This window comes from Malus domestica, chromosome 16, assembly GCF_042453785.1.
Source record: "Malus domestica chromosome 16, GDT2T_hap1".
In the NCBI taxonomy this organism is placed as follows: Eukaryota; Viridiplantae; Streptophyta; class Magnoliopsida; order Rosales; family Rosaceae; genus Malus; species Malus domestica.
Window position 1 is genome coordinate 3,137,450 of NC_091676.1, and position 16,624 is coordinate 3,154,073.

The 16,624-nt window shown below is 38.4% G+C and overlaps 2 protein-coding genes and 1 long non-coding RNA gene across 6 annotated transcripts in view; all 3 read right to left on the reverse strand.

The window, feature by feature from the left end:
* LOC103403243 (lysine histidine transporter-like 6) overlaps positions 1-16,624 on the reverse strand; it is a 42,158-nt gene that overhangs the window by 1,700 nt on the left and 23,834 nt on the right. The window contains exons 1-3 of one of the 2 annotated variants that reach the window (XM_008342071.4): positions 2,342-2,470; positions 2,101-2,246; positions 1,619-2,002 (exon numbers count right to left, since the gene is read on the reverse strand). In XM_008342071.4, the coding sequence (XP_008340293.4) occupies positions 1,619-2,002; positions 2,101-2,246; positions 2,342-2,365 (554 nt within the window). In that variant the 5' untranslated portion in view covers positions 2,366-2,470. Of the gene's footprint in view, positions 1-1,618; positions 2,003-2,100; positions 2,247-2,341; positions 2,471-16,624 lie in introns of those variants that run through there. The other variant, XM_070816197.1, reaches the window with a different exon arrangement.
* Positions 4,037-13,617, reverse strand: LOC103402721 (mediator of RNA polymerase II transcription subunit 25). Of its 3 annotated transcripts, none has more exons than XM_029095532.2 (15): positions 13,055-13,617; positions 11,303-11,333; positions 10,936-10,999; positions 10,122-10,252; positions 9,813-10,022; positions 9,639-9,704; positions 8,950-9,160; positions 8,301-8,368; positions 7,389-8,174; positions 7,185-7,238; positions 6,479-6,507; positions 6,031-6,099; positions 5,837-5,921; positions 5,239-5,325; positions 4,037-4,869 (listed from the first exon to the last, which is right to left on the reverse strand). In XM_029095532.2, exons 1-15 carry the CDS (start codon positions 13,150-13,152, stop codon positions 4,324-4,326), a joined length of 2,535 nt encoding a protein of 844 aa, XP_028951365.2. In that variant the 5' UTR covers positions 13,153-13,617; the 3' UTR covers positions 4,037-4,323. The 3 variants fall into 3 exon arrangements, with proteins under 3 accessions (XP_028951365.2, XP_028951364.2, XP_028951366.2); XM_029095531.2 differs by having other exon boundaries at positions 4,037-4,890; positions 13,055-13,603; XM_029095533.2 differs by lacking the exons at positions 11,303-11,333; positions 13,055-13,617 and adding an exon at positions 11,827-12,135.
* On the reverse strand, positions 14,154-15,396 carry LOC139193200 (uncharacterized). Its single transcript, XR_011577617.1, has 3 exons — positions 15,270-15,396; positions 14,402-14,464; positions 14,154-14,291 (listed from the first exon to the last, which is right to left on the reverse strand). It is a non-coding gene; the product is annotated as an uncharacterized lncRNA (long non-coding RNA).

Below are 16,624 nucleotides of genomic sequence, written 5' to 3' on the forward strand. Positions count from 1 at the left end.
TAGGTTTACGAGTAAATCTTCCGTAGGGTTGTCCTACTATTGGCAGAACTAGAGCATGCATCTCTATCCAAAAAATTTTCGAATTTTAAAAGGAAAATATTCACAAATAAAATTAGAAGGCACTAAAACAATAACATAAATATTGTGCAACGTACTAGTGTATTATTTGTTTAGTAACCTTCTAGTTTTACTTTTAATTTAAAAGTTTGTAAGTAGTTGTCACTTAGTATACTACAGTTTAGTGGTGTTCATCTTCATTTGAAAGTGAAAGGTCTTAGCCTTGATTTTCGCGGAAAACAAATTCAAAATGATAGAATCAGTATGGCTAACTTAGGCTTAATCCACTCCCAGCCAATAGTATGTATTAAAAAAAAAAGAACTTTAACGAAAAGCTCTCGGCACTGTTCACTTTAACAAAAAAACATATTTTTACACTAAAAATTCAATTCTGGTACTGGGCCTGGCATTTTGGATCCAACCCGTTAACCCAACCCGACCCGACCCAACCCGTTAATATTTGTATTTGAGTGGATGCTTAACGGGTCGGGTCGCTAACGGGTGAACCCGTTAACAACCCGTTAAATAACGGGTCACTTTGGGTCAACCTATTAGACCTGTTAGGACCGTTAATACCCGTTAGCACCCGTTAGTTGAGGATATTTTAGTAATTTTAGTAAAGTCTTAATAACAAAAAATAAACTTTATGCAAAAAAAAGAATAATAATAATTGTTAACGGGTGACCCGTTAGCTTAACGGGTCGGGTTCAACCTGACCCAAACCCAATAAACCCAACCCGTTTACAGTTCTACCTGGTACTATTCATTTTACCCTTTATTTTGTCCTTATCGTTAAAACTCAAAGTTTTCAAGTCTTTTTCGTTTTCCTTTAAAAAAAATGAAAACTAACGAAAAGTTCAAAAAAACTTCTCTTTTAACGAAAAACCCTTTTTAAATGTATAGTGAATAGTACCAGTTAAAGGTAAATATGTGATTTTTCATTAAAAGTGAACAGTACAGAGAGTATTTTGTTAAAAATGCCTTTAAAAAAATGGTACGTACTTCTCTAATTTATGCACATTTCTCTAATTGATGCTGTTGAACAAAACTAGACCACACTTGACTCGGAGAAAACTTTTAATGTGACCGAAATAAAGGATAGTATACCATGTGTCATTATACAAATAGTGGAATATATGTGTTAAAAAATTAATAATTTAAAAAATTAAACTTTCTACCACTTATATAATAATATGTGATGTACCACTCGTATTCCCGTCACAATGAAAAATTTCTCCTTAACTTGAGTTTGTGTAAAGTATGTAAAAAGGAATTAATTTCTGCACACTCCCTCTTTTTTTTTCTTTTTTTCTTTTTTTTTTTCTTTTAACAGATTTTGTTTGGCCTAAAGCAAGTCTTCTAAATCAGATTTTCCTTCTCATGGAAAGTGAAAATTAAAATTGGGGTGTGCTATCCACACATCTCATTTTACTTCTCACACACTTCTTGATAATTTATGTCCTTTGATTTTCTTCAATTCATCCGATCTGACGGCCAAAAATTAAAAATGTGTGTGAGAAGTAAAATGGGGTGTGGATATGACACCCCTTAAAATTACTACCTTAGTGACATGATAGCTGCTGCTAAAGAAACACCAGCAACAGAGTTGAAATTGGGGAGCTGGGAAAGAAAGAAATGAAGGGAACCAAAGATGACAATCCAGTACGATTGCTTGACCGGTGTGCAATTGGCACATGCCATCTCCACAAACTTCTTTAGACACTTTCCTCCGGTGACCATGTACACTATGTCACAACCAACCTGCACAATCATTTGTTGCGGAAGCACAATCCATGGCCCGAACTTTGGTCCGAAGGCGTGTCGGCCAAGGTCGATGTATCGGTCAAACCGAGTTCCCGGAACACATTCATGGAGCTGAATCATCTGCCACATTGTGTTCAAGGTCATGCACCATGATATTACCAGCACCATTGTCCCTGGACCCCTGAAAATTAAAGGTAGAAAAAAGTAGGGCTTATTAGTATATTAATACAAAGTACAACTCGTATATGTATTATTATCATGAGTTGGGGTGTTTTGTACCATCCTAAGTAGACCATGGCATAAGGCAGGCTGAGTACACCGGCACCGATCATGGCGGTGACTGTGTGAAAGGTGGAGTACCACCATTTTGCTCGGCGGGCGTTGTCCACCGGCTCCTCCTTCCATTTGTCGTCTGAAACAACTTCCTGCCATAGTTTCAAGCATGGACATGAACAAACAAACAGAAAAATCAGAGTGGAATTTGGAAAACGTCGTGTGAATAAAGAGTGGTGATGCTCACCTTTGGAGGAGAAGTTGTAACCATTTTTCTTTTCTTTTCTTTTGCGATGAAGACAGAGAAACACTTTCAATGTGGGAGTTGATTGGTCATCATCATGCTGTATGTATATAGTGGTTTCCTGGCCCGGAATATAGGCAGAAATGTGGGATATGTACATTCCTCAGCCCCACACATGTATTTATTTTTAGCTTTTTTTTTACACGGGGACTTGTGCTTTTCCAGTTGAACGAGAAATTTTTAGTTGTAACGGAAATATGGATGGTACATCACGTGTTTTTATGTAAGTGGAGAGATATTCAGAGATGATCTCTTTCCATCACAAACCTCCTTGTATGTACTTGGCAAACGAAGTTAAAGTTTTAAACCCTCCACTTAAAATTATCTAACACGAGCTAATATTGCAAACAAGGTTTTACGAGACTTCGCATTTGTCATACTAGCAATTATACACATTTATGGTGGCTAAAACTTTTTGGTGAGGAACCTTCAAAATATTTTTCGTCGCTGAAGAGGCTTTTTATATCTTTAGCGATTGCTTCTGCATATCTATTTCGTACTAGGAGTTTATTTTATTTAGGAGAAAAACTTGGAAAAAAAATGGAGACAACTGATATGATCACCTGGCTGTGAAACTTTGAAAAATAAAAAATTGTAAAATTATTTTGTGTTTAATTTTACTATATTGCCAGTAACTTTTAGGTTGGTTATTTTTCTTTATTTTGTTGGTAGGGCTAATTTGATCTTTTCAATGTCTTTTGGTTGATAAAGAAAGCTTTGTTAATAAATAGTTTAGATTATGTGGTTGGAGAGAGGTCTCGATTGGACTTTCCTATTAAGATAGTTTCTTACATTGATGAGACCAGTATGATATACGATTATGAGACCTAATAAAAGAAATTTTATGTCAGATGGCTCTAAAGATAACATGCAACGTGTGAGTTTATATTTGAAAGATATGTTTCTTAAAACGGGCACAAACAAATTTTTCTCCAAAATTACTCAAGATGACTAGGACTGTGGTTTGATGATATACTCCACCCACTTTGATGCTATATACAAAGGAATCTAAGGACTCCATTTTGACAAGCATTATTCCATTAAGCTCCCCATATTGACAAGCATCGTTTCATTAAGCTCCCTTGTCAATTTTTCTTTACACAAAAAGTTCTTATGTGCTATTTATTTCTATCCCAAGTATTGAACCAATGATTAAAGAGCTTAGTTGGTGGTGAATGGAGCCACCTTAAATTGAATGCGTTGGCATTATAAAGAGGGAATAGTTTGAGGGGTTAATGATTAAAGGGCAAGTGAAGGAATGCTCTTCGTGTATGGGAGTTGTTGGTGGTACTCTTTTTCTTTCTTCTTTTCGAGTGTCCCCAGTGGCTTTGCTATTTGCATCCCCAAAAGCCAATGGCGATTGACTGCTACCCACTTCTTACCACAAAATTAAAGCTTAACAAGTATTATATCTTGTTTAATTAATCTTACACTAAATCAACATCATGTTTATATCATATGACACGAGTAATGTTATTCATACCATGTTTTTATACCATATGAGGTGACATTTGATGTCGATAGTCACATCATTTGAAAAATTTACAAAACCCAAGGAAAGGAAGAAGAAGGACTACTCGTATACCACAATCATCATTTAATTAACTAGTTTTTCTTAATTATTAGTGTATTAAATAATGAACTAAATTTAAAAATATGATTAATTCAAATGATATAACTATCCACATCAAATGTCATCTAAGGTGGTATGAAAATGTGGTACAAAAATATAATATAAAAAGCATCCCATATTTCTATCCAACGCAAGTCAAGTAACTAGCCACAGTTTCATAATTTTCATCTAAAAAGATAGGCCTCTGAAACTGATAAATAAAAGTCCGATCATTAGGGGTTAAAAGATGGGCATCACAAATTATGAAACTGATTATTTTCATAATTTTCATCTAACAAGTTGAAGCTCTTATTTAACCCATAAAGCCCCCTCCAGGCATATTAGGCCCTTGTGACGAAACCTGTCCCTGTGAAACTAATTGCGACCGGCCTTGAACATAAGCTTGAGTCATCCCCGTCCCAACCAACTGTTGTTGTTGATGCTGTTGATGCTGTTGCTGCAATTGCTGAAGCTGCGGCAGTTGCTGTTGTGATTGAAGTTGTGAGAGCTGCTGCTGCGAGAGTTGCTGCTGTTGTTGAATCTGAGGGTGCTGCTGTTGAATCTGTGGATGTTGTTGAATCTGAGGATGCTGTTGTTGCTGACCGGGTACTTGCATTTGTTGCTGCTGTTGCTGACCCGGTACTTGCATTTGTTGCTGCTGTTGCTGACCGGGAACTTGCATGTGTTGTTGCTGACCGCCTACTTGAATTTGTTGCTGCTGTTGCTGACCAGGAACTTGCATGTGTTGTTGCTGACCGCCTACTTGAATTTGTTGCTGTTGTAGCTGTTGCATTTGCTGCTGCTGCTGCTGCTGCTGCTGTTGCTGACCGCCTACTTGTGGCTTAAACACAACCATATCCTGAACCGATGGTAGATTTAGCTTTAACCAAAACCAGGTTGTAAGAAGGTTACAATGCCGAGCCACAAACTCAATTTGGAGTACCACCACAGGCCTCCATTTCAGAAAGAAGTTAAAACAGAAGTTGCAGGATATGCAGGGAACCTTCAGAACTAAAAGCACCTTATACAGGCTAGAAAACGATCCCCACAAAATTTTCGCAAAATAAAAGGTCCATTTTCCAGGTTTCTTTTAGTAATGAAGGTACCTCACATATTTGTTGTGGATTTAGCTTAGAGTTGGTGGCTATTACTTTATATTGGCAAAAAACTAATAATAAGGAATTACAATCCGCGGTAATAAGAATGGTCTAAGTAATAACAAGCTCACCCCTGGAAACAGCATTCCAATCAAGCGGCATGCTTTGTCTGAAACAGAGAGCAGTAGTGTCTGAGAGGGCAATTGGATCACTGCACACTGAAAAAGTGGGAAATCAGCTTTTTGAGAAGATAACAAACTTATCAGAATAGTCCTCGGTTTCATGTTCACATTCAAAGGAAAACTATTGCAGGTGGTCAAATAAAATAGAAGAACTAGCTTTTGATGCTGAAGTCTCACATGGATGATACCAGAATCAAGAATTACCCCACTTCAAGCCAAGAGAGCCAATTAAATGCATAAATTTAGTTTAACACAGCATTTAGATGTTCTTGAGTTTAAACAGATAATTAACTAAGTTCATATGAGAATGTCACACAGAATCTAAGGAAGTACTCTGCCAGATCAGAATTTACAGATAATCAAGTGGTAATCCAAGATGCTTAGATTAATATATATACCAGAAGACAATGATTAGGCAAGTGGGTAAGGACCTTTGAGGGATAAAGTGGAAGCGGCAAGAAATTGGATAGCAAATTAGCAATGAGGACAATTTTTGAGTCTCGAAGGAAAAAGTGGTAAGGTAAAATAAAGAGAGTAGACAGCTTACAAGTTTCTTCTCTTGCAATTGCCCAAGAAACCCATGCTGATTCATTGCCCGAAAAACTAAAAAGTCTGCCTTTCCAACATATTGCCTGAATTATAAATATTGATGAAGTCAAGAAAACTGAGGAATATAACATCAGGAGGAAAATATTACACAGAAAAATAAAGGAGGGAATGTTTTCACTAAATTGTAATTACTTGTTATTCATGTGGTCCTGAGATATGAGCCTCACTATTTGCATTGTTGGTGGCCAGTTTGCTGCAAGCCTGAGGAGTGAAATAATGCACATCAATAAATATACGCCAATGACACATTTTACCATAGTCATGAGATTAAGATTTTATTGTGCACTAAAGCACTAATCAATTAAGCCCAACTAAAGAGTTCTGATCAAAATACATTCAACCTCATGCCACTATTCTTACAGCATGTCAAGATATTAGGATTCTAAGAATGAAGGTAACTAAAATTTTATTTTAATCAAAGAAAAAGCCGTCTGCTTTGATAAGTTAGAAATATTAATAGTCATAGACCTCTTTTTCTACATAAAAGAATTAAAGTTAAAATAGAAACTTTAAACCATTGACTACATTCCATTAACATCTATTTGAAACAAAAAGAAGAAAGAGTACACTCCCGACTTACGTCTCAGAAGCTGAAGCACTCCTGTAACCCTGACAAAATTAGAAAGCATTTGTGGAGTTAACAAATAATTAACTGCTAAAATTGTAAAAGATAACTAAGAGAAATATAAATAATCCCATGTGGTTAGGCCCTAAACAGCCTCATGCTGTGGTTTAATTCAGGATGCTCACACCCTTATGGTTATCAAACTGTCTATAAAAATAGATGTCATTGATAGCACACTTGAAATAACTATTTATGGATTGTTCAGTGTTTTCGGCAATTTTTGTTCTCTCTCCTCCTCCGACAAATATATTAAAACTCAAACCAAATGCATAATACTTTTGAATTCAAATCACTCTGAAGCACAATCACAAGGAAACATAGAGAACTTTTTTCAGAAAAATTTAAGTTCAACATAAATAACTATGGTTATCCATGACAGCACATTGGCTTGATTCAATGGCAATTTGGAATTTCCCTCTCTGGTGATAGTTTATCAGTGGTGTTTTGGGTGAAGAGTCACACACATGATGGTCAGATGGTCAGATGGTTTACCAATTTATATGGAAACATACTGAAAATCCTCATGTGCCAGAGTCACACACATGCTCCTCTTTTCTCTCAAAAATAATGATTTTGTGCAATGCAAGAAACCACAGACGTAAGAGTATCACAAAATAAACCACAGTTTCCATGTCATCCAACAAGGCAACGGAGAACGAACCTCCAATCTAGTGATAAACACAGGCTGCCCTTGTCTCTGCCCAGATAAATTTCCCTGCATGTATTTTGATCATTCAAGTATGAGTGATTGCAGAATACCACAGTAAAACAGGACCAACCATCTTTAAAACTTTCCTGACATTCTAGCTTAAAAAAGTTACCACCAAAAGTTGAAAATCCAACCGTATTTTTTTAAAAGACCTACCTCCCAGACTTTCACATATTTGGATTGTGCAGATGCCAGAGCACTTGATGTCTGTTGTGAAAACGGCACATTAGATGCTGAATTATTGTTTGCACCAAGTGACTGCATCCCAGATTGCACCTGTTGAGCCATTCCTGGAGTAGGAATCATTGTACCAGTTCCAGAAGAGGCACCTGTTGAACCAAGGGCACTCATCATGTTCGGGTTCATGCCAATTCCACTTTGAACCATTTGCGGTCCCGAGAGATTTCCTTGGCTCATACCAGGCACAGCTTGACCCATACTAACACCACCTTGGAGGTTGCTCATTGGTTGTGACATCCCAAGGTTATTGTTGCCAGCGACATTAGAGGTACCTGAAGTGAATGAATTAAGACCTGGGTTCTGCGCAACCTGTGTAAGAGTGCCGGACCCTGAAGATGTAAATACATTTTGAGCAGCACCAACTGAAGATGCCATTCCACTAGATATCATGTTTGATACATGCATGGCCATAGGATTTTGACCCATAGTTGGGAGTCCCATAGAAGTTCCTCCAGTTAAGGCTGCTGCGTTCATCACACGTGCTTGAGAGATGTTATTGAGGATGCTACCGACAGGACGCGAGGGATGTGTCACACCACTCACTACAGGTTTCAAATCTGGCACATTATCATTATTTGTGGCCATCTCTTGAGAAGCAGAAGATGGTGAAGAAGTCTGCAAGCTCGGGACTCCTTGGGAAGGAGGACGGACAGATGGAATGTGTGCAAAAGAAGGTCCCATGGAACTTACGGTACTTGGCTCCTAAACAAATCATATCAAAACTTTATAACTATACGTGTGCAATTTAAAGCAGTATACCAGACCAAAGTGAACATCTCTTTCCTTTGCACAAAGCATAAAAGTTCAAGAGTGCATAAGAAATCTTACAACTTTTACAGTAGCAGGAGGCACATTTCCAACAGAAATTGGTTGCCGATTCATAACAGGTCCATTCACTAATTTGAAAAAGAGGAAAGAAAAAGAAAGGACAAGTCAGCAAACAAGCAGGATAACCAAGAATTAACCATGAAAAATTATGAACAGCCTAGCCATAACAAACTTAAGTGATTAATTCAAGCAAGACAGCCTATTGTACTAAGATTTGTAATTCAAACCTTACTATGTTCATTTGAGGGGTATGACAAGACAATTACTCTTATAAAAAAAAAGGTCGTACCCAGTGCACAAGGCTCCCGCTTTACGCAGGGTCTGGGAGAGGTGAATGTCGGCTAGCCTTACCCCCATTTATGGAGAGGCTGCTCCCAAGTCTCGAACCCGAGACCTACCGCTCATGGACGAAGGCACTTGCCATCGCACCAAGTGCGACCTCTTAAGACAATTACTCTTATAAAAGATAAAATAGAAATTGCGACTACACCTTATTGACACTGAAACATTGATAATTTCAACAAAAAAAAAGTCAAATAGATAAGTGAAACCGAATCATTAAGTACTTTCATTAACAGAAAAAAAAAAAAAAAAAGAACCAAATATTTTGCAGTGGAAAAAGGGACAACATATTGACTGCAAAACCAACCAGAGGGCATAGAAGTTGGAGGCGGCCCAGTAACTGAAGCAACAGGAGCTATGTCCATTTTTACAGGACTCTGATTTGAGGGCAAAGTTGTAATTCCTGGATGACTTAAAGTAGCACGGGCCTCCATAAAATTCTCTGAGATTAAAACAAGAAAGCGGGGATTTTTCGCATTATCAATTGGTGGATCTGCCGCTCTAGGGTTGCGTTTTCCCTGCATTGGCAAAGTGGTCACTATCACACCAACTTCTTCTAGTGATCTTAAGCCATAGGAAATAAAATATTCAGTCTGGCAATAATACTATCGCCTCCCTTTTGTATTGTCGAACATTCTTTGCAGCTTTATTAATATAATTAGACAGTGGTTCCATGCATATGAATACCAGAAAAAACTATATTTTTTGTTCAAGACAGTCTAAGTGGTTGATTTTAGAATTCAACAACATAAAGGGTTAAAGCTCAACAGAGCACCAAGGAAAATAAAGGAAGTTACTTTAATGTTGATTTAGCAAGATATACAAAAGGTCAAAAGCTTAATACATACATACATACATACATATATATATATATAATATTAATGTTGATTTAGCAAGATATACAAAAGGTCAAAAGCTTAATACATACATACATACATACATACATATATATATATATATAATATTTAAGGATAAGAGATAAGAGATGGAACATACCGCATTGTATATTGCTCTGAGCTCAGGTAGCTGTATTGGACAAATGACTGACAGTGAAACAGAGCTCTGGATGAAAAAGTAAGGGCTCATTACTGAAATTTTCAACCTTCACGAGGAACCCATCACAAGGAAAGGAACAGACATCATTAAAATGGGAATAAACAAAAACACTACCTGTGGAAATGATTTAGCAACAGCCTCGGCATCATAAAGACGATTTTCTGTTTGTGCATCAATATTTTCATTTTGCTCCAAATTTTGAATTTGTGGCCGATACACTGGTGTGGGCAGAGGGTGAGGTTTACTTGCAGCAATAAGAACACAATGCTTCTGACAATCCACATTTTGTTGATTTTGGCTTCCATTTTGAACTGTAGGGAACATCTGTGTTTTACATCAGAAGAATAGTAAATGTTAAGTTTAACATGCGACTAAGAAATGCATTTGAACTCAAAAGTACTTAGACGGCTTTGAACAGCATACCATTAGAGCTTCCGAAAGCCCTTCCGCAATTGCAGCATCACTAAAACCACCCCCAGAAAAGGGTATAGCTGAAAGCCTATGTAAGAAGAGATCCACATCCCTTGTCCAGCCACTCCGTTGTACCAGGCAACCTTGATGAAAGGTTGTACAATTATTTCAAAATATTCATATATATATATATATTGAGCAAATGCCAGTTACAGTAATGACATGGAATGCCTACATATCATCTTGGTGAATTGGGTTCATAAGAAACAAGGTGTGATACTAGTTAAGTGGTAATTTACCAGGAAAAAAAAAAAAAAAAACTTCCATTTCCAGCCATAAGTTGTCCTACTAAGGGGAACTGGAAACGTATAACTTAATGTAGCTCACTGTATTTCCACATAAAGTTCGCAAAACAAGATTTTCAGACTTCCAGGTGGTGTTATGTACAAAGAGCCACTACGTTACAATAAAGTCTACTAATTTTAGAATTTAACTTAAAGCTAGTAAAAATCCACCACTTCAAAGGGAATAATTCCACAAAGCATGTTAAAATCACCAAGAAATCATTTGCAAACCTTGAACAACATCCACCTTAACTTTCAAACAATTATTTGACTTAGTATAAGATTGAACCCTGTTTACAAAGAACTATTTGACTTAGTGTAAGATTGAATCCTGTTAGTAGGAGGATGGAGGACTAGCAAGTCTTCCCCTACAAAAAGTAAAATTCCTGAAGAATTTGTAGTCAACCTCGTACTGCAATAATAAATTAACAACACAAGTCATACATCCAAAAACTAGGAATAAGAAGAACAAAATTACATACCACAATAAGATCCATGAGTATTGAACGTGACCAGGGAGAGCTCAACAGTAGAAGTCGACAGCTTCTGCATCTCAAAAGCCAAATTACATAATAAGAAAAAGACTACCAAGCTAGAAGTCTTACAGACGGAACTAATAATGCTGTTGCCAGTGAAACGTAAGAATGGTTGTCTATGGTTTGATAAATAGTTGATGTAGTGTACACAAATGGTAATCAAATTATTACATGCATGCTATTAACATCTAGTCAAAGAAGGCACAACCACCTACACGAAAACATGTTTAAATATGTAATGAACAATTAACAGTTCGGACAAATGACTTCTGATGGATAATGATAAACCTAAAGTAATGGAAAAGGGACATACCTGCCCACTTGGCTCGTTTCCACAGAAACTCCTGCAGGAAAAAGATAAATCAGATGTGACTTATTTATAAAGTAGTGCATAAAATCCCCTGCATGTTAATGAAAAATCAATGACAAACTTCATATTTGGTTCTATGTACAGGAATGTATTAGATGAAGATTGTTAATATTCCAAGTATGAACTTTTGCTGAAGTTGTTATAGTTAGGCACTTATTAACTTTTAGAATTCTCCAGGACACTATAAAAATTTCATGTGCAATGAAATGAAACTGTAAATGGGAAATCATGATAAAACCTCATCTTTTATACTATACTTGGGGGAGTTAATTAAACCCCAGGAGAAATATATGATTCAACAGGACAAATTCATGAGAACTTACCTTGTAACCTACATCATAAGTAGAAACCAGAAAGTAACGTGTGAAATCAAAGCCGGTCATAGACAAGGAGGGAGAAAGAACAGAAGCTAGCTACAACACAGCACAAAGGAAGAAAGATAGAAAAATTACTAAGAACTTAATCGCGGACCTTATGATCTTCTCTAAATAATCTTTAAAAATGAGTTCCCAGAAGGGACCCATGGCTGCAGTCCCTTCAACAGTGATGATCAGTTGTTTCTCAGCCATTAAGGTTTTCTCTGTGATAGGATTGGGGATCTACTTTTAAAGATCACATTGACGACCTCGGGCATATCTATTAGTCTCATTGATGAGCACGTATGTACGTTTTTCTCTAGTTATTGACACGTCTGCACGAAACTCTGTAAGGTAAAAACTAACCATCCACCATTGACCACGTAACCTATACGTTACTGATTATAGTATTACAATAACAAAAATAATATTAAGAATTTAAATAATTAATAATAATGTGTAAAAATACACTTCAGACATCGTAGTATAGAGAATGCTCACTCCAATAAGCTGGAGCATGATACCCCGCTTCAAGATGTCTAAGGAGTTATCCACTCTCTCCTTTGCTTGACCACCGGAGGAAAACCAATTATTCAATGTCAAACCCAAATCGTAAATATGACAGATTTAGCCTATAAGTACTGTATTTGTTCCTAAAGCAGAAGGTTCTGTAATAAGTTAATAGCAAACACGGGATAATAACTGAAAGTTACCTCATTAAAATCGCTTGTATTGTCTGCATAATTTGGAAGGAAGTTAATCTTGATACATGGAATGTATCTATCTGACCAATTATAGGACTTATTTTCTATCACATGCCAACAAGCAACAAATCATCGCATGGAGCTCATCACCGCGGATAGCTTCTAACAAAACTGATGAGAACTAACTAATTATTTATAAATCAATCAAAATCCAGTTTCCATCAGGATTATATGAAATAAAACTTTGTACATAGTAGAAATATAGCAAGGCTGCCTACGGTTTCACGGTACGAGGGTACAGAAAAATCGGACCTTTCTACAACTACAACACACTAAACTAGTTTTATCAGATTCTTTCGTACCTGACGAAAGATTCAAAATTGAACCAAAACTGTATAGTTTTTCCAGCTAACAAACAACTACTCCGCATAACCAATTTCAAAGTGAAAAGTGAAATTGCAATCAAATGTCGATTCCGAGCCACCAAACGCAGCCGAAACAAGCTAATTAATCACATAAACGAGACATATAAAATTCTCGCCCGATAACAAACACCAAAACCCTAAAATCACAATGCAAAAAAAATCTAAAAAAGAAATCAACAAAAGAATAAATTCAGCTAAGAAACTCCCTACCTGATGATCTTATCAAGGTAATCGGAGACGACGGTTGCCCAGCAGGGCCCCATGGCGGCGGTGCCTTCAACGGCCACGATCAGCTGCTTCTCCGCCATCGTACCGCTAGAAAGGACCGTAGAGAAATGTCAACTGCTTTTGCTGGCTGTGCGGCGGAAATGTGTGAGAGTCCAAAGCTTGGAAACGGTGGTAAGTGCACGAAACGCAGCGTTCTGGACGACAAAGACGAGTATTTTAAATGGGAGTCGGTACCCCGCTGCTGCCGCGACTGGTTTGGGGTTTCTTCCGGTGGCGCAAAATTAAAGGCCGAGCCCACCGCCTTTTTTAAGTTTTTTTTTTTTTTTTTTTTTTTTGAAAAACTGGAAATATTCATAACCAGGCCGGAACCAAAAACACAGGGAGACCTACCAGGAGGCAACAACCAAAGTACACAAACAGATGGCAATGAAGAGGGGAACAAAGGCTAAAGATGTTGCACCAAGTGTGAAGCGTCACCCCCTTCACTACCCAAAAACAATTACGGAGGACACGGAAGATCATCATTGTTCAAAATATGCACCAGCGAATATGGGGGATGGTTAATCCAAGTATAACCACACATCTTCGTGTTACTTCTCGACGCCAAACAGTTCGCCGTCAAATTGACTGATCTCGAAACCCAATACCAACGGCACATCTGAAAGGAATCCTGAAGCCTTAAAATTCTAGTCAACGTAGGATAAGTCTCCCAGCTGCAGAGGACAAATCATTAACCAAGGCAGAAATGTTCTCTTTAGAATCCGATTCAACAATAATTATGTGCAAGCCCAGAGAATGAGCAAATTCACATCCAAACAAAATGGCAATAGCTTCTGCCACAACAACACACGGAGCAGAAATCATCAGTTTCCACACCCCAACAAACCTTCCATCAATGCATCTGGCCACAATCCCCACACAGCCTTCAGCCGAAGTAACATCCCAGCTCGCATCAACATTGAGCTTGGTAAACATGGAACAGGGCAGAGATCAACGAACCAAACCCAAAAGGGAAACCTGTCGAGGTAGAGAGTTTCCCAAAGGTGGACAAGAAGCCTTCAAAAAAGTTACCGCCAAAGAGGAGATAGTGACACACCCCGATCCGGAGGATCCAGGTGTGCTGGCCGTCACGTGGGCGTGACGTAACCATAAGCACGACACGGAAGCGTAAAAGCAACATAAATCAGCAGAATTTCAAACCAAATTCATACATAACCACCTACGAACATAACCGGACGAGTTATACTAATAATACATAAGTTCAGAGCATAGGTTAACTGCAGTCAAGTAGGACTAAAATAAGATACATCACCCTCGGGTGAGTCCTACATGTGGAAGGTCTGTCAGAAAGCCGGAAAGGACCTCGTGAGCCAACCACCTCTAAACTAGAACCTGGAGGGGCGCAAAACAAAATGAGTGGGTCAGTAAAACAAATTAGTTTTCCAAAACAGTTCATTAAAACAATTATATCCCCTCGCCGTAAAAACCTGTATACTTTCCCAGAAATATATAACCATATAAAATCTCAAAACTTAAATCTCAAATCTTTAACATTTCCAAGAAAACATGCCATGCCATAATTCAAAATATAAATCAGGTGAAATAAGGAATCAATCGGAGACCCTGCAGTTGGTCCTATACGATTAACTCAATAGCTCAAATCCCACTAAGCCGGAGTCACCACAGTGACCTATACGGCCCTACTCTGCACATCACTCGGAACTACGTAAGGTAGTCTATACGATGAAAGGTGTAAAAATACGCTCTAGTGCTTCTCTCATCATATCATCAGCGCGCATAACTAAGGTCACCCACTAGTCGGAATCACGCCTAGTGATCTGTACGACTAGCATGTCGGAACCCTCACATGGTCTGTACGACATCCACCTACTTGGATCCAAGGCGAGCGTGCGGTGTGGTGAATAAAATAAGCACTAACACCTAGGGTGCAGGTTATGAGCTCAAAACATCTCAACAACAACAATTCAATGAATAAATGAACTCACCTGACTTACCTGTGCCTCCACAGCACCATGCAACATGTATGCATCATATATCAATCATATAACTCATGTGGAATTCATATTCTTCAAATAATTCTATGCATGGCATTTTCAAAACATAATTTCGCATAAAAGCATTTTTCTGGGAAAAACAATAGTATATAGGTAATACGAAAACAAAACTGCCCACTCACTGATAAGTCGACGGGTCGTAACCCCCGTGGCGTCCCTGGATGCGGTCGTCCTCGGGATACGTCTCACCTATATGTGAAACAACTATAAAAACATTAATTTTAAGCATATCACCAATAATTCGAAATAACTTCTCATACGATGCTCAATTTTGGTATATGAATATACCACATCGACCTACTCGACGTCACGAGCGTCGGGATATTTTTAGAAAAAAATTTTTGACTGCCCACGCGCCCCCACGCGCCACACGTGGCACGGGTCCACGCGCTGGCCACGCGCAGCACGTGCAGCGCACGTGTCGTCTCCTTCGCAGGGCTTCGTCGGACTGGTTCTCCGGCGGCCGGACTCCGGCCGAACTCCGGCCGATTTTCAAACTCACTGTTCTCCTTCGTTTTTCACCCATTTTCTTCGTATTTTATACCAAATTGAAGCCCTAAGAGTGTACTATCACGTTGGACTAGTTTTAGGGCCTAAAAACTACGAAATCTCACCTAGCAAAAACCAAAGATTCGGCCAAACTTGAAACCTACGATCCCGGCGTCCAAAATTCTCCAACGAACGTCCCCGAGCTTCCTTAGGACCTCCTAAAGCTCACCACAAGCTTGAAATCTCCTGAAACACAACATTTTACGTTCGCATGAACAGTACCTCAAAAATGGAGGTTCGGGATCTACGTGAAATCGAAGGTTTCACTTCCTAAAACTAGTACCAATGAACTCAGAACGTCAAAACGATGAAGATACATACCTTATTTGTCTCGATCCGTCGAGTTTTGAAGGGTTTTGGGTGGTGGTCCGTACGATGGGTGTGTTTGGGTGTGAGGTCGGGACAGAGAGAGAGAGAGAGACTGAGAGAGTGATCGAGAGGGAGGAGAGAAAGAGACTGATCTTGTGTGGTCAAACCAATCCACACCATCCAAAATCTCTCTTAAGTCCCTAACCACAAAAATATAAAATCAACTTCCAAAATATTTCTAACTTAAACAACTTCTTAAAAGTTAGGGACCAAGCATTTTCAAAACGTAATACACACATACCTTGATACCTGTCAAGGGCATTTTTGTCCTTTCACATTCCCGCCAAAAGTACCTCCGGGACGGGCTGTGACAGATAGACATAATGACTTTTTGTGGGTTGATAGCCGTTTGGTTATAGAGATTGTTGATGCACAAAACCGGAGGTCTTGGAACAACGTAAATCCGGCCGTGAATCTACAAGAAATGTAAATAACACAAGAGTTATCGTGGTTCACCCCAAGGTTTGGGCTACGTCCACACTAATTGTATTTCTCTGACTGTATGTATGGATTACAAGGGTGAGAGGGAGTCCCCAGAGAAAGAGAGTGTTGTTGTGTT